Raw genomic sequence first — 21695 nt, forward strand, 5'->3', positions numbered from 1 at the left:
GGACAAATTAAATAAACGACCCTTAGGGAATTTACTACCAGGAATCAAATCGATAGCACAATCACAATTCCTATGCGGAGGTAGGGCATCAGACTTGGACTCTTCAAATACATCTTGAAAGTCCGACAAGAACTCTGGGATGTCAGAAGGAATGGATGACGAAATAGACAAAAATGGAACATCACCATGTACTCCCTGACAACCCCAGCTGGTTACCGACATAGAGTTCCAATCCAATACAGGATTATGGGTTTGTAGCCATGGCAACCCCAACACGACCACATCATGCAAATTATGCAGTACCAGAAAGCGAATAACTTCCTGATATGCAGGAGCCATGCACATGGTCAGCTGGGCCCAGTACTGAGGCTTATTCTTGGCCAAAGGTGTAGCATCAATTCCTCTCAACGGAATAGGACACCGCAAAGGCTCCAAGAAAAATCCACAACGTTTAGCATAATCCAAATCCATCAGATTCATGGCAGCGCCTGAATCCACAAACGCCATGACAGAATACGATGACAAAGAGCACATTAAGGTAATGGACAAAAGGAATTTGGACTGTACAGTACCAATAACGGCAGAGCTATCGAACCGCCTAGTGCGTTTAGGACAATTAGAAATAGCATGAGTAGAATCACCACAATAGAAACACAGTCTGTTCAGACGTCTGTGTTCTTGCCGTTCTACTTTAGTCATAGTCCTGTCGCACTGCATAGGCTCAGGTTTACTCTCAGACAATACCGCCAGATGGTGCACAGATTTACGCTCGCGCAAGCGACGACCGATCTGAATGGCCAAGGACATAGACTCATTCAAACCAGCAGGCATAGGAAATCCCACCATTACATCCTTAAGAGCTTCAGAGAGACCCTTTCTGAACAAAGCCGCTAGTGCAGATTCATTCCACAGAGTGAGTACTGACCACTTCCTAAATTTCTGACAATATACTTCTACATCATCCTGACCCTGGCATAAAGCCAGCAGATTTTTCTCAGCCTGATCCACTGAATTAGGCTCATCGTAAAGCAATCCCAGCGCCTGGAAAAATGCATCAACATTACTCAATGCAGAATCTCCTGGTGCAAGAGAAAACGCCCAGTCCTGTGGGTCGCCGCGCAAAAAAGAAATAATAATCAAAACCTGTTGAATAGGATTACCAGAAGAATGAGGTTTCAAGGCCAAAAATAGCTTACAATTATTTCTGAAGCTCAGGAACTTAGTTCTGTCACCAAAAAACAAATCAGGAATCGGAATTCTTGGTTCTAGCATCGATTTCTGATCAATAGTATCTTGAATCTTTTGTACATTTACAACGAGATTATCCATTGAGGAGCACAGAGCCTGAATATCCATGTCCACAGCTGTGTCCTGAAGCACTCTAATGTCTAGGGGAAAAAAAAGACTGAAGACAGAGCTAAGAAAAAAAAATGATGTCAGGATTTCTTTTTTCCCTCTATTGGGAATCATTGGGGGGCTCCTTGTACTGTTATGGCTGGCAATCAGGCAACACAGCGTGCAGTAATCAGCGCACATACAGAGATCTGGCAATAACCAAAAACAATAGGACGAGCTCTGAGACGTGGAATCTCTGTAGACTGCAGTACCTGATCTATCCTCACACAACTATAAGCAGCAGTGGATTGCGCCTATCACTACCTATGCAACTCGGCACTGCCTGAGGAGCTGACTAGCCTGAAGATAGAAATACAAGCCTGACTTACCTCAGAGAAATACCCCAAAGGAATAGGCAGCCCCCCACATATAATGACTGTTAGCAAGATGAAAAGACAAACGTAGGAATGAAATAGATTCAGCAAAGTGAGGCCCGATATTCTAGACAGAGCGAGGATAGCAAAGAGAACTATGCAGTCTACAAAAAACCCTAAAACGAAAACCACGCAAAGGGGCAAAAAGACCCACCGTGCCGAACTAACAGCACGGCGGTGCACCCCTTTGCTTCTCAGAGCTTCCAGCAAAAGTTAATAGCAAGCTGGACAGAAAAAACAGAAAACAAACTAGAAGCACTTATCTAGCAGAGCAGCAGGCCCAAGGAAAGATGCAGTAGCTCAGATCCAACACTGGAACATTGACAAGGAGCAAGGAAGACAGACTCAGGTGGAGCTAAATAGCAAGGCAGCCAACGAGCTCACCAAAACACCTGAGGGAGGAAGCCCAGAGACTGCAATACCACTTGTGACCACAGAAGTGAACTCAGCCACAGAATTCACAACAGCCATGTCTGTGATCTGCTTTTTTTCTACAAAATTAAACAACTGAATGGACATCCTCCAAGGCTGGTGATTCCATAATTTTTGCCAGGGGTTGTATATTCAGTTCCATTATCTGCACGCAGAATTTTTGGCACTCTCACAAATATGTTACATACTTCAGTGATATATATTTCAAGAAATAGAATAAAGTAGCGGCACTAGTGCAGATGAATGTGAGTAGCTGCAGGTAGTATTCCGTACCACACGCAGGAATGAATGATACTAGAGTAATATGTACAATATGTTATACCTGCGCTATCTGCTATAAATACAGTAATCAAACAATCACAGTGTGTGTTTACCTGTTAGGTGAGAGATGTATTCACATTGCTCGATGGGAGGTGAGTGCCTACTCGGACCGAAACAAATGGAATTAGAAGCTATGGTTAAAGGAGAAAAAAAGGGGGGTCTTAATAAATAATTCCTTTTCTTAAAAATAAAGCCAGGATACTATTGCGACACTTCCTCATGTTACAGGGAGTGCCCTGGTGCTTCTCATTAATAAAAATATCTAAAACGTGTAAAAAATGATATAGTGATACACTCCTGTGATTAGTCACTATTAGTAAAACACCCGTGGGCACCCAAAACAAGGCCCAGTGTTATAACAGGTAAATATAGATGCGGAAGTACTGACTGCGTATGCAGTCTCAGTCCGGTACCTGTAATATAAATAGATGCCTTATAGATTGTCCATAGTTCCTAAAGATTAATGTTGCAGGTTACTTAGCTGTATATGCAGGTATTGCTGAAGTCTTCCAGGCGGCTTGTGCGAGCGCCGCCCCGGCCGGTGACTGGCGCTCGCGCGGCCTTTGCTTGAGAATCCTAGTGCGGTGCTGTGAAGGACCTGCGGTGATGTTCAGGTCACGTGATCAAGAGTCACGTGGTGCCCCTGAAGACACTACGGATCGCAGTGGGAGCCAAAAGACCAACACGTTTCGGAATAGCATGGATTCCTTCATCAGGGTTGGCTCCCTCTGCGCTGGATGGCTCTATATACCTGCAGTTTGTCTCCCATAGGGTTAATCAAATGCAAATAATTGCACCTCATTATTGAGGTCTTTAGGTCTCAAAGTGTCCATCTTGAAAATATATTTAGTTTCCTCACGGGACATCTGTCTTATGAAGTCCCCATTACGCCAATCATGGTGCACTACCTTCATGCCCACCACTTTTAATCCTTACGGATGTCCTCCGTGGTGGATTAAAAAATGTTTAGATAGTGGATGTTCAGTATATTTATTTCGTATGTTTCGGAGATGCTCGTTGATTCTTTTACTTAAAGTACGTTTAGTGCGTCCCACATTTTGTTTCCCACATGGACATTCAATAACGTACATCACTCCTTTCGTCGTGCAAGTTATAAAGTCAGTAATGGGAATTTCCGTACCATTCCGTGATATCACTTGTTTTTGTTTGTCAGTTTTAGTGATTTGCACATTTTACATTTTTGGCACGGAAAAAAGCCCTGAATTGTTTGTTTAAAAGGGCCCTTTGCTTTACTTGGGGGATTTGGATTACGCACAGTAGGGGCAATTATTAAGCCCAAATTGCGTGCTTTCCTAAAAACAAAGCGTGGGCGTTCAGATAATTTGTCCCCTATTATTTTGTCCTCTTTCAAAAGGTCCCAGTGTTTATTTACGATTTTTTTCAATATTTGTGTGTTTGAATTATATTGAGTGATAATAGGTATCAGAATCTGGGATTGCTGATTAAAGGGATCCTGTTCCTCTTTATTGCTATCAGCAAGGAGTTTTGTTCGAGGGATTTCTTTTACCGTGTTTTTTGTTAAGGTCAAAGATTTTTTATCGTACCCTTTGTTTATAAATTTATTAATGAGCATGTCTGCCTCCCAATCAAAGTCAGATGTATTCGTACAGTTGCGATTTGATCTGATGAATTGGCTACGGGGAACATTCAGCAAAACCGTGGTAAGTGGCAGCTGTTCATGGAAATAAAGCTGTTTGAGTCAGTTGGTTTGGTGTAAGTGCAAGTTTGTAACTTTCCCTCGCTGACTGAAATACTAAGATCCAAAAAGTGTACATTCTCTTTGCTGGTGCTTGCCGAAAATTCAAGATAAAATTCATTTTTATTTATATCTATTAAAAATTGTTCTAGAGTTTGTTCACCCCCATCCCAAATAAAAAAGATATCGTCTATAAAACGAAGCCACCTAACAGGTAAACACACACTGTGATTGTTTGATTACTGTATTTATAGCTGATAGCGCAGGTATAACATATTGGATATATATTTCAAGTTTCCCTGGAACTTCATCTTTTCTGTGAAGCCGATAGACAACTGTATCTCTTGAATAATCCACAATAGATGTGAGAAAATATTTTTTCATTCCAGGAGTTAAGTACTCATTGGACCACAAACATCTGTGTGTATTAAGTCCAGAAGCCGTTCTAATTCTATAGTATTATTCTTAGGAAAGTATTTTCTTGACATTTTCCCTTTAAGACAGCTAAACAACTTCATTATCTGATTACACAGATTGACTGCAATACCATCAGCAAGTTTGTTTTTAACTAACTTTCCCATTGGCTCTGGGTTCTATGTGCAAGACGCTTGTGCCATACATGGATACAATTCTTGTGCTGTTTATGTTTAGCAGTCTATTCACTTTCCTTGAATTTTAGCTGGTATAAGTCCTCTTTGATTTTTTCTTTTGAATTCATATACTGACCATTAGCCAAGATCACTTTCTCTGACTTACATTGGTCAAAGTTCCAGAAGCTTTTGTCATTAGTCAAATGACTAGTTGCCCCACAGTCTATACACCAGGCATGCTTTGATGTACTTGCATTAACAGTAAACGCAGCTACAGCACTTGAAGTGTCATATTCTTCAGTACTGGCACTTTTTTTGCTTTTTCAGCTGATTCATTCTGACTTTCCAGAGTCTGCAGTCAATATATAGGTGCCCTAATTTCTTGCAGAAAAACTCTCACGTGTTTTTTTAAATGACTTTTTTTTTTGCTAGATCCTGGGTTTTTAACCCCTTTACCCCCAAGGGTGGTTTGCACGTTAATGACCGGGCCAATTTTTACAATTCTGACCACTGTCCCTTTGTGAGGTTATAACTCTGGAACGCTTCAACGGATCCCAGTGATTCTGACATTGTTTTCTCATGACATATTGTTCTTCATGACAATGGTAAAAATTCTTTGATAGTACCTGCGTTTATTTGTGAAAAAAACGGAAATTTGGCGAAAATTATGAAAATTTCGCAATTTTCCAAATTTGAATTTTTATGCAATTAAATCACAGAGATATGTCACACAAAATACTTAATAAGTAACATTTCCCACATGTCTACTTTACATCAGCACAATTTTGGAACCAAAATTTTTTTTTGTTAGGGAGTTATAAGGGTTAAAAGTTGACCAGCAATTTCTCATTTCTACAACACCATTTTTTTTAGGGACCACTTCTCATTTGAAGTCATTTTGAGGGGTCTATATGATAGAAAACACCATTCTAAAAACTACACCCCTCAAGGTGCTCAAAACCATATTCAAGAAGTTTATTAACCCTTCTGGTGCTTCACAGGAATTTTTTGAATGTTTAAATAAAAATGAACATTTAACTTTTTTTCACAAAAAATGTAATTCAGCTCCAATTTGTTTTATTTTACCAAGGGTAACAGGAGAAAATGGACCCCAAACATTGTTGTACAATTTGTCCTGAGTACGACAATACCCCACATGTGGGGGTAAACCACTGTTTGGGCGCATTGGCAGAGCTCGGAAGCGAAGGAGCGCCAATTGACTTTTCAATGCAAAATTGACTGGAATTGAGATGGGACGCCATGTTTCGTTTGGTGAGCCCCTGATGTGCCTAAACATTGAAACCCCCCACAAGTGACACCATTTTGGAAAGTAGACCCCCTAAGGAACTTATCTAGAGGTGTGGTGAGCACTTTGACCCACCACGTGCTTCACAGAAGTTTATAATGTAGAACTGTAAAAATAAAAAATCATATTTTTTCACAAAAATTAACTTTCCGCCCCCAATTTTTTATTTTCCCAAGGGTAAGAGAAGAAATTGGACCCAAAAGGTGTTGTACAATTTGTCCTGAGTACGCTGATACCCCATATGTGGGGGTAAACCACTGTTTGGGCGGATGGGAGAGCTCGGAAGGGAAGGAGCGCCGTTTGACTTTTCAATGCAAAATTGACAGGAATTGAGATGGGACGCCATGTTGCGTTTGGAGAGCCCCTGATGTGCCTAAACATTGAAACCCCCACAAGTGACACCATTTTGGAAAGTAGACCCCCTAAGGAACTTATCTAGAGGTGTGGTGAGCACTTTGACCCACCAAGTGCTTCACAGAAGTTTATAATGCAGAGCCGTAAAAATAAAACAAAAAATTTTTCCCACAAAAATTATTTTTTTAGCCCCCAGTTTTGTATTTTCCCAAGGGTAACAGGAGAAAGTGGACCCCAAAATTTGTTGCCCAATTTGTCCTGAGTGCGATGATACACCATATGTGGGGGGAACCACTGTTTGGGCGCATGGGAGGGTTCGGAAGGGAAGGAGTGCCATTTGAATGCAGACTTAGATGGAATGGTCTGCAGGTGTCACATTGCGTTTGCAGAGCCCCTAATGTACCTAAACAGTAGAAACCCCCCACAAGTGACGCCATTTTGGACAGTAGACCCCCTAAGGAACTTATCTACATGTGTCGTGAGCACTTTGACCCACCAAGGGCTTCACAGAAGTTTATAATGGAGAGCCGTAAAAATAAAACAAATTTTTCCCACAAAAATTATTTTTTAGCCCCCAGTTATGTATTTTCCCGAGGGTAACAGGAGAAATTGGACCCCAAAAGTTGTTGTCCTATTTGTCCCGAGTACACTGATACCCCATATGTTGGGGTAAACCCCTGTTTGGGCACACGGGAGAGCTCGGAAGGGAAGAAGCACTGTTTTACTTTTTCAACGCAGAATTGGCTGGAATTGAGATCGGACGCCATGTCGCGTTTGGAGAGCCCCTGATGTGCCTAAACAGTGGAAACCCCCCAATTATAACTGAAACCCTAATTCAAACACACCCCTAACCCTAATCCCAACAGTAACCCTAACCACACCTCTAACCCTGACACACCCCTAACCCTAATCCCAACCCTATTCCCAACTGTAAATGTAATCTAAACCCTAACCGTAACTTTAGCCCCAACCCTAACTGTAGCCCTAACCCTAGCCCTAACCCTAGCCCTAACCCTAGCCCTAACCCTAGCCCTAACCCTAACCCTAGCCCTAACCCTAACCCTAGCCCTAACCCTAGCCCTAACCCTAACCATAACCCTAACCCTAGCCCTAACCCTAACCCTAGCCCTAACCCTAGCCCTAATGGAAAAATGGAAATAAATACATTTTTTTAATTTTTCCCTAACTAAGGGGGTGATGAAGGGGGGTTTGATTTACTTTTATAGCGGGTTTTTTAGCGGATTTTTATGATTGGCAGCCGTCACACACTGAAAGACGCTTTTTATTACAAAAAATATTTTTTGCGTTACCACATTTTGAGAGCTATAATTTTTCCATATTTTGGTTCACAGAGTCATGTGAGGTCTTGTTTTTTGCGGGACGAGTTGACATTTTTATTGGTAACATTTTCGGGCACGTTACATTTTTTGATCGCTTTTTATTCCGATTTTTGTGAGGCAGAATGACCAAAAACCAGCTATTCATGAATTTCTTTTGGGGGAGGCGTTTATACCGTTCCGCGTTTGGTAAAATTGATGAATCAGTTTTATTCTTCGGGTCAGTATGATTGCAGCGACACCTCATTTATATTTTTTTTATGTTTTGGCGCTTTTATACGATAAAAACTATTTTATAGAAAAAATAATTATTTTTGCATCGCTTTATTCTCAGGACTATAACTTTTTTTTTTTTTGCTGATGATGCTGTATGGCGGCTCGTTTTTTGCGGGACAAGATGACGCTTTCAGCGGTATCATGGTTATTTATATCTGTCTTTTTGATTGCGTGTTATTCCACTTTTTGTTCGGCGGTATGATAATAAAGCGTTGTTTTTTGCCTCGTTTTTTTTTTTTTTCTTACGGCGTTTACTGAAGGGGTTAACTAGTGGGCCAGTTTTATAGGTCGGGCCGTTACGGATGCGGCAATACTAAATATGTGTACTTTTATTGTTTTTTTTTTAATTTAGATAACAAATGTATTTAGGGGAATAATATTTTTTTTTTTTCATTATTTAGGAATTTTTTTTTTACTTTTTTACATTGTTCCAGGGGGGACATCACAGATCAGTGATCTGACAGTGTGTACAGCACTCTGTCAGATCACCGATCTGAGAGCAGTGCAGGCTGCTTCACAGTGCCTGCTCTGAGCAGGCTCTGTGAAGCCACCTCCCTCCCTACAGGACCCGGATCCGCGGCCATCTTGGATCCGGGCCTGGAACAAGCAGGGAGGGAGGTAAGACCCTCGCAGCAACGCGATCACATCGCGTTGCTGCGGGGGGCTCAGGGAAGCCCGCAGGGAGCCCCCTCCCTGCGCGATGCTTCCCTGTACCGCCAGCACATCGCGATCATGTTTGATCGCGGTGTGCCGGGGGTTAATGTGCCGGGAGCGGTCCGTGACCGCTCCTGGCACATAGTGCCGGATGTCAGCTGCGATAGGCAGCTGACACCCGGCGGCGATCGGCCGCGCTCCCCCCATGAGCGCCGCCGATCGCGCTGGACGTACTGTCCCGTCCGTGGTCATGGGGGCCCACCTCAACGGGATAGTACGTCCGTCCGATGTCAGAAAGGGGTTAAAGTGGATTCTGCTTTGGATACCCCACTATTGATTATTATTTCTGTCTTTTGTGTATACTCATTTGCAAGCTTTCCTCTGACATACTCCAATGTAAGCTCACAATCTGAGTGCACATCGAGTGCAGTTTCAAGCATGTCACAGATTTCTGTTAGACGGTTAAGTAGTAGCAGAGCAACATGGAAATGCTTTAGATCTTCCCCCATACCCCACAGGCACTCCACAATTTCAAGAGTATTTCTTATGTAATCCTGCATATCTTGGCCCTAATTTAGCCTAGGCTGACACAGCTTTCTCATTAAATAGAGCTTATTGCTGAGATTTATATTTTCATGCACTTTCTGCAGTTGTTCCCATATTTGTTTTTCAGTTTCACATTTACATACATGCACATTTTGATCATCATTTGATCATCATTTATACTGAGGGAGATAGTGCTTTGTGCTTTTTTATCCTTTTGGCAGTCTTCTGGTATTGGGTCAGGTCTAGAGTCCTGTGTGTATTTCACAAATATGTTTTCTTATCAGTAGCATATTTACCTTGAATTTTTAGGATTGGTATTTCTGGTTAGTCAGATTTGGCACTATGAACTCCACAGAGTTGCTCCTGGTGGCCATCTTCTTCTTAGTACACTGTTTATCGGCCTATAACCTGTTAGCAATGGATTAATTTTTGTACTGTCCACCCGTTCAACAGTGAACATATATTTATTCAGGAACAAAGATAACACAGGTGCAAAAAGTGTCAGAGAACCTCCAAAAGCAGATGAGTGGAAGCATGTGACCAAAAGAAGCAAGAAGACCATGGAGAAATCACCAACCACACAACTAAAGAACCGATATCAAATCTTTGTAGAGGATGAAGATGGCACACCTAAGAATGAAGCAATACCAGCAAGCAAAAAAGAAAAGGGCACACAGCAACAAGTGACAGCAAAAAGTACAGCCAAGAAGCAACGAAGAGTGGTGGTGGTGGGAGACTCACTACTGAGAGGCACCGAAGCAGCCATCTGCAGACCGGACATAACTGCAAGAGAAGTATGCTGCCTTCCAGGTGCGATGATCAAGGATGTGACCGATAGGATACCAAAGCTCTTCAGCTCCAAGGACGTCCACCCATTTCTTCTGATACATGTTGGCACCAATGACACGGCAAGGAAGGACCTACCGACAATCTGCAAGGACTTTGAAGAGTTGGGGAAGAAAGTAAAGGAACTGGATGCACAGGTAGTTTTTTCTTCTATCCTTCCAGTAGACGGGCATGGCACCAGGAGATGGAACAGGATCCTTGATGCAAACAACTGGCTAAGACGATGGTGCAGACAACAAGGATTTGGATTCCTGGACCACGGTGTGAATTACTGGTATGATGGACTCCTCGCCAGAGACGGACTACACCTCAACAAATCTGGGAAACACACATTCGCCAGAAGACTCGCTACACTCATCAGGAGGGCGTTAAACTAGAAGAAGAGGGGACGGGAAGAAAAACATTAGACTCGAACAAAGACGACCCAGGAAAACATACTCAGAAGGGAGGTAAGAACATTTCTAAAACAATCCACAGTGAGGAGATTGGAACAAAACAAAATCCTCTAAACTGCATGCTCGCAAACGCCAGAAGCCTGACAAACAAGATGGAAGAACTAGAAGCAGAAATATCTACAGGTAACTTTGACATAGTGGGAATAACCGAGACATGGTTAGATGAAAGCTATGACTGGGCAGTTAACTTACAGGGTTACAGTCTGTTTAGAAAGGATCGTAAAAATCGGAGAGGAGGAGGGGTTTGTCTCTATGTAAAGTCTTGTCTAAAGTCCACTTTAAGGGAGGATATTAGCGAAGGGAATGAGGATGTCGAGTCCATATGGGTTGAAATTCATGGAGGGAAAAATGGTAACAAAATTCTCACTGGGGTCTGTTACAAACCCCCAAATATAACAGAAAGCATGGAAAGTCTACTTCTAAAGCAGATAGATGAAGCTGCAACCCATAATGAGGTCCTGGTTATGGGGGACTTTAACTACCCGGATATTAACTGGGAAACAGAAACCTGTGAAACCCATAAAGGCAACAGGTTTCTGCTAATAACCAAGAAAAATTATCTTTCACAATTGGTGCAGAATCCAACCAGAGGAGCAGCACTTTTAGACCTAATACTATCTAATAGACCTGACAGAATAACAAATCTGCAGGTGGTTGGGCATTTAGGAAATAGCGACCACAATATTGTGCAGTTTCACCTGTCTTTCACTAGGGGGACTTGTCAGGGAGTCACAAAAACATTGAACTTTAGGAAGGCAAAGTTTGAACAGCTTAGAGATGCCCTTAATCTGGTAGACTGGGACAATATCCTCAGAAATGAGAATACAGATAATAAATGGGAAATGTTTAAGAACATCCTAAATAGGCAGTGTAAGCGGTTTATACCTTGTGGGAATAAAAGGACTAGAAATATGAAAAACCCAATGTGGCTAAACAAAGAAGTAAGACAGGCAATTAACAGTAAAAAGAAAGCATTTGCACTACTAAAGCAGGATGGCACCATTGAAGCTCTAAAAAACTATAGGGAGAAAAATACTTTATCTAAAAAACTAATTAAAGCTGCCAAAAAGGAAACAGAGAAGCACATTGCTAAGGAGAGTAAAACTAATCCCAAACTGTTCTTCAACTATATCAATAGTAAAAGAATAAAAACTGAAAATGTAGGCCCCTTAAAAAATAGTGAGGAAAGAATGGTTGTAGATGACGAGGAAAAAGCTAACATATTAAACACCTTCTTCTCCACGGTATTCAAGGTGGAAAATGAAATGCTAGGTGAAATCCCAAGAAACAATGAAAACCCTATATTAAGGGTCACCAATCTAACCCAAGAAGAGGTGCGAAACCGGCTAAATAAGATTAAAATAGATAAATCTCCGGGTCCGGATGGCATACACCCACGAGTACTAAGAGAACTAAGTAATGTAATAGATAAACCATTATTTCTTATTTTTAGTGACTCTATAGCGACAGGGTCTGTTCCGCAGGACTGGCGCATAGCAAATGTGGTGCCAATATTCAAAAAGGGCTCTAAAAGTGAACCTGGAAATTATAGGCCAGTAAGTCTAACCTCTATTGTTGGTAAAATATTTGAAGGGTTTCTGAGGGATGTTATTCTGGATTATCTCAATGAGAATAACTGTTTAACTCCATATCAGCATGGGTTTATGAGAAATCGCTCCTGCCAAACCAATCTAATCAGTTTTTATGAAGAGGTAAGCTATAGGCTGGACCACGGTGAGTCATTGGACGTGGTATATCTCGATTTTTCCAAAGCGTTTGATACCGTGCCGCACAAGAGGTTGGTGCACAAAATGAGAATGCTTGGTCTGGGGGAAAATGTGTGTAAATGGGTTAGTAACTGGCTTAGTGATAGAAAGCAGAGGGTGGTTATAAATGGTATAGTCTCTAACTGGGTCGCTGTGACCAGTGGGGTACCGCAGGGGTCAGTATTGGGACCTGTTCTCTTCAACATATTTATTAATGATCTGGTAGAAGGTTTACACAGTAAAATATCGATATTTGCAGATGATACAAAACTATGTAAAGCAGTTAATACAAGAGAAGATAGTATTCTGCTACAGATGGATCTGGATAAGTTGGAAACTTGGGCTGAAAGGTGGCAGATGAGGTTTAACAATGATAAATGTAAGGTTATACACATGGGAAGAGGGAATCAATATCACCATTACACACTGAACGGGAAACCACTGGGTAAATCTGACAGGGAGAAGGACTTGGGGATCCTAGTTAATGATAAACTTACCTGGAGCAGCCAGTGCCAGGCAGCAGCTGCCAAGGCAAACAGGATCATGGGGTGCATTAAAAGAGGTCTGGATACACATGATGAGAGCATTATACTGCCTCTGTACAAATCCCTAGTTAGACCGCACATGGAGTACTGTGTCCAGTTTTGGGCACCGGTGCTCAGGAAGGATATAATGGAACTAGAGAGAGTACAAAGGAGGGCAACAAAATTAATTAAGGGGATGGGAGAACTACAATACCCAGATAGATTAGCGAAATTAGGATTATTTAGTCTAGAAAAAAGACGACTGAGGGGCGATCTAATAACCATGTATAAGTATATAAGGGGACAATACAAATATCTCGCTGAGGATCTGTTTATACCAAGGAAGGTGACGGGCACAAGGGGGCATTCTTTGCGTCTGGAGGAGAGAAGGTTTTTCCACCAACATAGAAGAGGATTCTTTACTGTTAGGGCAGTGAGAATCTGGAATTGCTTGCCTGAGGAGGTGGTGATGGCGAACTCAGTCGAGGGGTTCAAGAGAGGCCTGGATGTCTTCCTGGAGCAGAACAATATTGTATCATACAATTATTAGGTTCTGTAGAAGGACGTAGATCTGGGTATTTATTATGATGGAATATAGGCTGAACTGGATGGACAAATGTCTTTTTTCGGCCTTACTAACTATGTTACTATGTTACTATGTTACAGCTTACAACTGGTATTTCTTATAGCTTAGGATCTTAGCATCTTGTCTGACAGCTTGCAAAGTGACAGTAAAATGAATGTGCTCCAACTACACACAGTAAACAGGAATTTCCTGGTTGTTGCTTTTTTAACAGTGTTTTACAGTATTTGGGGCGGACTTATTATTGGTGCAAACTGTCCAGCCACACAAGGGCCCACGAGGTAAGGAGGTCCATTTCTACCTCCAAAACATGTTGAATTTTGCATAATGATGAGCTATTGGACTGCAAAGGGCTCATATAAAGAAGTTGTCCACTACTTAGACAACTTCTTTTCATACCCCAGGCTTGGCCCCCATAAAATAATAAAACTTATACTCACCTCCTATACTTTGCAATGTTAAATATGGACAGTACTTAGATGCCATCCGTGTGCTGTAGGTGTTTTTCACGAAACCATAGACTTGTATTAGAACTTTTCACCTGTGATATCGGAAAAAATGGACATGTTGCCATGAATTTTGCATGAACACACAGTCCATGAGAAACACAGACATTTGAACAGCACCATAGATTATAGTAAGTACATGTTGTGAAAAAAACAGATACAACACGCACGTGCAACACAGAAGTCTGAATGAGGCCTTAGCTAAAGCATAAGTTTCATTAATTTCTCTGTGTCATGTGAAGTACATGTACATCAAATTTCAATGGCTGACCCCTTCCATTCACAGCAGGTGTCAGCTAGGTATAATGCTGCTATTTTAAACACTGACATTTAAATGGCTCATTTCCGGGGGGTGATTTGTTTATTCCAATTGCAGGGCACCAATGGATTATCATGGCAGCTAGGGGTCTATTAAAGGGCCCCACCACTGCCATCTTAGTACTCCTATGAAGCTAAGCCATAAGCTGGGCTTCCTAGATTGCAATTTTCAGCCATTTTTTAATTACAAAGTTCTGAATTTTAGAAAACCAGAAAAATATATATTTCTTTTTTTTAAGTATTAGTTTAGTATCAAAATAATTTTTTATTATTATTATACATTTTATGGCACCATTTATTCCATGGCGCTTTACATGTGAACGGGGCAAATATAGACAAGTACAATAAATATAAGCAAAACAAGGCACACACAAGTATAGGAGGAGAGAGGACCCTGCCCGCGAGGGCTCACAGTCTGCAGGGGAAAGGTGAGGATACATTAGGAGAGGGTAGAGCTGGTCATGCGGTGGGTCAGTGGACTGGGGATCACAGGTAATCAGACTAACCTACAGAATCATGTTTCCAGGTTATTATTACTGCACATTGAATGTCATAAAAATAAAAACAATAGCACAATTGATTTTTTTACCATTTTGTCACAATTTGTTCTGGCATTTAGCACTGATATGTCTATGAATGATAAGGATCCTGAACAGAATGTGCTAAAAGCATATAAGCATAAGGCTGTTGATGAAATGTTGGTATTATAATATATGTTTTCTTTTTTTTGTCATGCATTTTTTGATACATTTCTATATTGTGAACCACACTAATGTTATTCTTTGTACTTTATTTTAGAATATACGCACAAGGGAGTTTGAAATATTATGGAAGAAAACTGGTCCAAACATGGGCAGCCCTAAAGAGCCTCAGCGATTGAAACTGTCAACACCAGATGGTGCCAGTGATAACCTTTCCCTTCGCTCTCCTATTTCCTCAAGAATATGGCAGGCTGAAGACCCTACATGCAATTCGGGGTTTGATGGAGAGGATCTATGTATGAGAAACTTCTGTGTCAGTGTACACGGAGACCATGAACTTGTGGAAGGAAGTTTCAGCTTTGACACAGATGCAGATGATATCTTAGAAGTACGTAGGGACTTTTCTGTGGATGCTGATGGTGCATATTCTTTTCATGAAGTCAGAGAAGATCAATATTCATCAAAGCAAGGAGATTGGAACTGTAAATATGACGACCCTCACACTGAGACACTTGCTAAGAAATCACTTGAAGAGAGCACAAACATTGTCTCAGTGTCAGATGGAACAGACTTAAGTAATTCAGAGAACAAGATCGATGGTAAGGAACAAGTATTAGGCGCCCCAAGAATACCTGAAGTGAGGGTGTCTTTAGGAGTGAAGACTGACACCGTTTCTATAGTTCATAATGTACAAGGAGAAACATCAGACAGAGAGAAAGAAAATGTTAATGCAAAAGCAGAATCAATGCAACTTGCTAGTAGTCTTGGTGATCGAGCAAGTAAAGAAATTCTGACGGAGGCAATGGCAGAATGTAAGAAGGTTACCAACGGAGAAATGGGTACAACGTCATATGCAGCTAACTTATTGCCTTCAAGTTCAGGCAGTGATGTGGAAGAAAAACAGTTTAGATCTATTGCAATAAGCCCTATTGTTCCACCAGATGGAAGTTCATCTTTTACTTTTCAGACAGGTATAACACCATTCACTAAAACTCATTGTGAAAAAGTCAATATTGGCAAGAATGATGATCTACCAAAAAATTATTTATGTGAACTCACACCTGCTGGAGGTGATCCTGAAGGAAAAGTACAGTATAGGTCTGTGGCTGTGAGTCCCATTATAACTCCAGGAGAAACATCATTATTCTCATTTCAAAAGGATCAGGCTCAGGAAGATAGAAATAGCTGTTGTTCAAATCGAATTACAGACACTATAAGACAAGAGAAACTCAATGATGGGACTGAAAGCAAAGTAGAGTATAAATCTGTAGCAGTGAGTCCAATTATTCCACCGGATGGAACTTCTTCATTTACATTTCATGCATTAAGAACTGTTTCTGGCAACACAGCAGGTGTACAAGAAGCAAAGAATAATGAATTACTTCCCAAAACATATCCCTTTGAATTGACACCACCTAATCATGATGTAGGCACTCAAGCAGATACCAGACCAGAGTGTGTTTCAGTTGCAGTAAGTCCAATTGTACCCCCAGATGGATCATCTTCATTTAATTTCCAGCCAGATGTACTGAATAGAATTGGTGGGGAGAAAGTGTCAGATAATGACAGCACAGAGAGTGGCACAAGAGTGCAGTATGTATCTGTGGCAGTCAGTCCGATTGTGCTTCCGGGTGGGTCATCTTTTACATTCATGGCAGAAAATAATGCTACAGATCCATGCAAAGATATCAATATTAAAGCTACAGATAACCTTCCAAAAACATACTCCTTTGAGCTAACTCCTCCTGATGATGAACCTGGTCCTAGTACCAGAGTAGAATATAGGTCAGTGGCAGTTAGTCCTATAATACCCCCTGGTGAAGTTTCTTTTTCTTTTCAATCTGATAAAAATGACTCAAACTTTGTTGATACATTGTCTAAGACATGTTCAATTGAACTCACACCTCTTAATGAGGATCTTGGGACAAAAGCGGATAAGAAAGTAGAATATGTGTCAGTGGCTGTGAGCCCCATTGTTATTTCACAGGGATCTTCATCTTTTCCTTTCCAAGGGGAGCAAGCTGCCTTGCACCATGATCAGACACAAAAACTGGATTCTTACAGCATAAGTGCCCTTCCAAACACATTACAAGGACCAACACCCCTTTATCATGATATAGGAATCCAAGTTGATTCTACAATACAGTGCACTTCAATAGCTGTTAGTCCAATGGTACCACTGCAAGGATCATGTTCTTTTATGTTCAACACAGACGCCAATCAAGCCTGCACAACCTGTTCACACTTGCGTGAAATGCCTGAGATGAAGGATGCAGAGATGCAAGTTTCTTTTCCAGTAGAAACAAGATCTATTGCAACTGACCCAATGACTCCCAAAGGAAAGTCACCACAGGCTTCCTATCCTGAGGTCAAAGTAGAAGAAGCCAAAGCAGATCACCCAGAACCTGTAAGAGAGGTCAGCTGGGATGAGAAAGGTATGACGTGGGAAGTGTATGGAGCATCAATGGAAGTTGAAGTTTTGGGGATGGCCATACAGAAGCACCTGGAAAAGCAGATTGAGGAGCATGGGAGACAGAAGGTGATGACTCCTCAAAATACAGCTAGAGGTAGTTCTATTCGAGGTCCTGTTGAAAAGAAGGAAAGCAAAAAAAGACAGCCTAGTGCTTTCCGCACCTTTTTTCGAAGAAGATCCCGTTGCTGCTCTCGTGCTGGACAAACTGCAGAATGAAGCTAGAAGAAATAAGCCATTTAAATCAACCCTTGAAAGAAACATACAAGTAATGATTAATTCTGAAAGTGAAACAAAATTACTGGTTGAAAATGAATATAGACAGAATTAAAAATGGATTCTTCGCGTGAAAGTTCTGGTCTTAAGAGCTCAGTGGTTGGATTTAAGTTAATTTTTATTTGACTGAAAAGGTAAATGTGCTGTTCTAATGTCAAAATCTCTTTTTCATGATAAGACATGACAAGGGCAATGTAAAGTATTATGCTTTGTAACATTGCATTTTTCTGCTCTAATACCTTCAGCATAGTCCTATGCCTATCGGCAGAACATTTGGCAATGTGCTTGAGCAGGAAGTTTGTAGAGGCGACAGTGCGCTCCACATGGTGCCAGAGTGCAGTAATGGTTACAGGTAATTGCTACAATACCTGGTTGTATGGGCTGACTCTGGATGATTGGATGATTCTTGGTTTCTTTTAGAAAAGGCTTCAGTGATAGGACGGGGTCAAAAATATTGTTCTAAAATGTAAAAGGCAGATCTAACATATTATGCAGGGGGTTTATATATTAAGGGATACTTTGTTATTGTGAGCAGAAAAAGTCTCAAGCATCGATAAATCTTCTAATTAATTTATTAAAACTATAGGAAAGAAAAAATACCATTGATGCCCAAAGCAACCAACAGTTATTCTTCTACAGTAATTTATAATGGTCCTGGTAAACTATCCTGACATGACTGTATTAGTAAATACTGTTAGTATTCGCCGTAAAATAAATTCTGGATTTTCTTTACTTAGAATTAATCTGTTATTCTAACAAGAAGTTCATGAAGAAATCGACAACTGTTACTATTCTCATTGATTGTGTCCTGATAAAATATGATACATCCAGCACTGATTGGACAGTTTCAGAAATTTAAGGGACACACCCCCAACTGGTCATTTCCAAATTGAAATTTATTCATTAATTTCCAGAAGGAATAGCCAAGGAAAGTCACAATGTACAATTCTAAGAAATGATTCTCCAAAATTGATACATCATGCAGAATACAATTATTTACTAAAACAGACATAACCGAATTAATACTAGCTGTTCTTTAAAAGAATTGCATTGCCCAAACATTTATATGCGTATGTTGCTCTTTCAGAAACAAGTTCCACCATACATTTACATGGCTTATCCAATACTTCATTACTGAGAAATCAGCAGTTGAACTGATATGCAGACGAGACTGTAGATCTGAAGACTCTGCCCCTCCAGCTCTATTCCCAAACCAGTTCCGTATCCTTCGGCTTGACTGGCAGCCTCAATGCTGTATGACTTCAGGCAAAGGAGCCATTAACCAAAAGGAGCAGCACTTGGCAGCGAATAGATCTGGAGTGACAGAGGCTATAGAACTACAGTGCATATCAGTTCAAACACTGATTTTGTCAGTAACGGAGGAACGGACTGGTCATGTAAATGTAATGCTGCACTTGTTTTTTAAAAAGCTACATGCACACATAAATAGTTTGGGGTTGGAAATCCTAATGACAGATTTCCCTTAAGCAATGAAAGAGAAGCTCTGATTAGTTGCTAAGCACAAGGCCAGTTTTATTTTTTTAAAGAATAAGTGATTAAACTTCTTACGTTACACATACATCAGGCACAATCGAATCGAAATACTATGCAGTAGTCTAAAATCTATTGACTTATTAAACCATAAAAAGGCTCATCTAGTGAAAACAAGTTATCTCCTAACCACAGGATAGGTAATAACATGTTAATCGGTGGACGTCCTACCATAAGAAATGCACAAATTGGCAGAACGGGCAACTTTATCCTCGTTACAATGGAGTAACAGTGTACAGTGGCATGTAAAGGTTTGGGCACCCCTGGCCAAAATTACTGTTATTGTGAAAAGTTAAACAAGTTGAAGATGAAATGATCTCTAAAAGGCCTCAAGTTATAGATGAACATTTCCTTTGTATTTTAGGCAAGAAAATATATACAGTGGGGCAAAAAAGTATTTAGTCAGTCAGCAATAGTGCAAGTTCCACCACTTAAAAAGATGAGAGGCGTCTGTAATTTACATCATAGGTAGACCTCAACTATGGGAGACAAACTGAGAAAAAAAAATCCAGAAAATCACATTGTCTGTTTTTTTTATCATTTTTTTTGCATATTATGGTGGAAAATAAGTATTTGGTCAGAAACAAACAATCAAGATTTCTGGCTCTCACATACCTGTAACTTCTTCTTTAAGAGTCTCCTCTTTCCTCCACTCATTACCTGTAGTAATGGCACCTGTTTAAACTTGTTATCAGTATAAAAAGACACCTGTGCACACCCTCAAACAGTCTGACTCCAAACTCCACTATGGTGAAGACCAAAGAGCTGTCAAAGGACACCAGAAACAAAATTGTAGCCCTGCACCAGGCTGGGAAGACTGAATCTGCAATAGCCAACCAGCTTGGAGTGAAGAAATCAACAGTGGGAGCAATAATTAGAAAATGGAAGACATACAAGACCACTGATAATCTCCCTCGATCTGGGGCTCCACGCAAAATCCCACCCCGTGGGGTCAGAATGATCACAAGAATGGTGAGCAAAAATCCCAGAACCACGCGGGGGGACCTAGTGAATGAACTGCAGAGAGCTGGGACCAATGTAACAAGGCCTACCATAAGTAACACACTACGCCACCATGGACTCAGATCCTGCAGTGCCAGACGTGTCCCACTGCTTAAGCCAGTACATGTCCGGGCCCGTCTGAAGTTTGCTAGAGAGCATTTGGATGATCCAGAGGAGTTTTGGGAGAATGTCCTATGGTCTGATGAAACCAAACTGGAACTGTTTGGTAGAAACACAACTTGTCGTGTTTGGAGGAAAAAGAATACTGAGTTGCATCCATCAAACACCATACCTACTGTAAAGCATGGTGGTGGAAACATCATGCTTTGGGGCTGTTTCTCTGCAAAGGGGCCAGGACGACTGATCCGGGTACATGAAAGAATGAATGGGGCCATGTATCGTGAGATTTTGAGTGCAAACCTCCTTCCATCAGCAAGGGCATTGAAGATGAAACGTGGCTGGGTCTTTCAACATGACAATGATCCAAAGCACACCGCCAGGGCAACGAAGGAGTGGCTTCGTAAGAAGCATTTCAAGGTCCTGGAGTGGCCTAGCCAGTCTCCAGATCTCAACCCTATAGAAAACCTTTGGAGGGAGTTGAAAGTCCGTGTTGCCAAGCGAAAAGCCAAAAACATCACTGCTCTAGAGGAGATCTGCATGGAGGAATAGGCCAACATACCAACAACAGTGCGTGGCAACCTTGTGAATACTTACAGAAAACGTTTGATCTCTGTCATTGCCAACAAAGGATATATTACAAAGTATTGAGATGAAATTTTGTTTCTGACCAAATACTTATTTTCCACCATAATATGCAAATAAAATGTTAAAAATACAGACCATGTGATTTTCTGGATTTTTTTTTCTGTTTGTCTCCCATAGTTGAGGTCTACCTATGATGTAAATTACAGACGCCTCTCATCTTTTTAAGTGGTGGAACTTGCACTATTGCTGACTGACTAAATACTTTTTTGCCCCACTGTAGTTGTGTGAAAAAGGGTTTGCCCCTTCCTGATATCCTATGCTCTTGCATGTTTGTCACACTTAAACGTTTCAGATTCTCTAATTATTAAAATGCAATATATATATATATATATATATATATATATATAGCTGTGTGAAAAAGTCTTTGCCCTCTTCCCAATTTCCTATTTTTTGCATGTTTATCACACTTAAATATTTCAGATTACCAAACAAATTTAAATATTAGACAAAGATAACACAAGTAAACACAAAATGCACTTTTTAAATGAAGGTTTTTATTATTGAGGGAAAAAGAAATCCAAGCTTACAGGGCACTGTGTGAAAAAGTGATTACCCCCTTAACCTAATAACTGGTTGGGCCACCCTTAGCAGCATCAACTGCAATCAAGCGTTTGTGATAACTGTCAATGA

At 40.8% G+C, this 21695-nt stretch overlaps 1 protein-coding gene across 1 annotated transcript in view; it reads left to right on the plus strand.

Moving 5' to 3' along the window:
* The window catches only part of LOC138675724 (uncharacterized), a 166089-nt gene extending 147611 nt beyond the window's left edge, over positions 1–18478 (plus strand). Inside the window, exon 2 of the mRNA XM_069764191.1 lies at positions 15099–18478. Coding sequence (XP_069620292.1) covers positions 15150–17690 — 2541 coding nt within the window. The 5' untranslated portion in view covers positions 15099–15149 and the 3' untranslated portion in view covers positions 17691–18478. The remainder of the gene's footprint in view (positions 1–15098) is intronic.
* The last annotated feature ends 3217 nt before the right edge of the window (positions 18479–21695 follow it).

Source organism: Ranitomeya imitator, chromosome 4 (assembly GCF_032444005.1).
Source record: "Ranitomeya imitator isolate aRanImi1 chromosome 4, aRanImi1.pri, whole genome shotgun sequence".
NCBI lineage: Eukaryota > Metazoa > Chordata > Amphibia > Anura > Dendrobatidae > Ranitomeya > Ranitomeya imitator.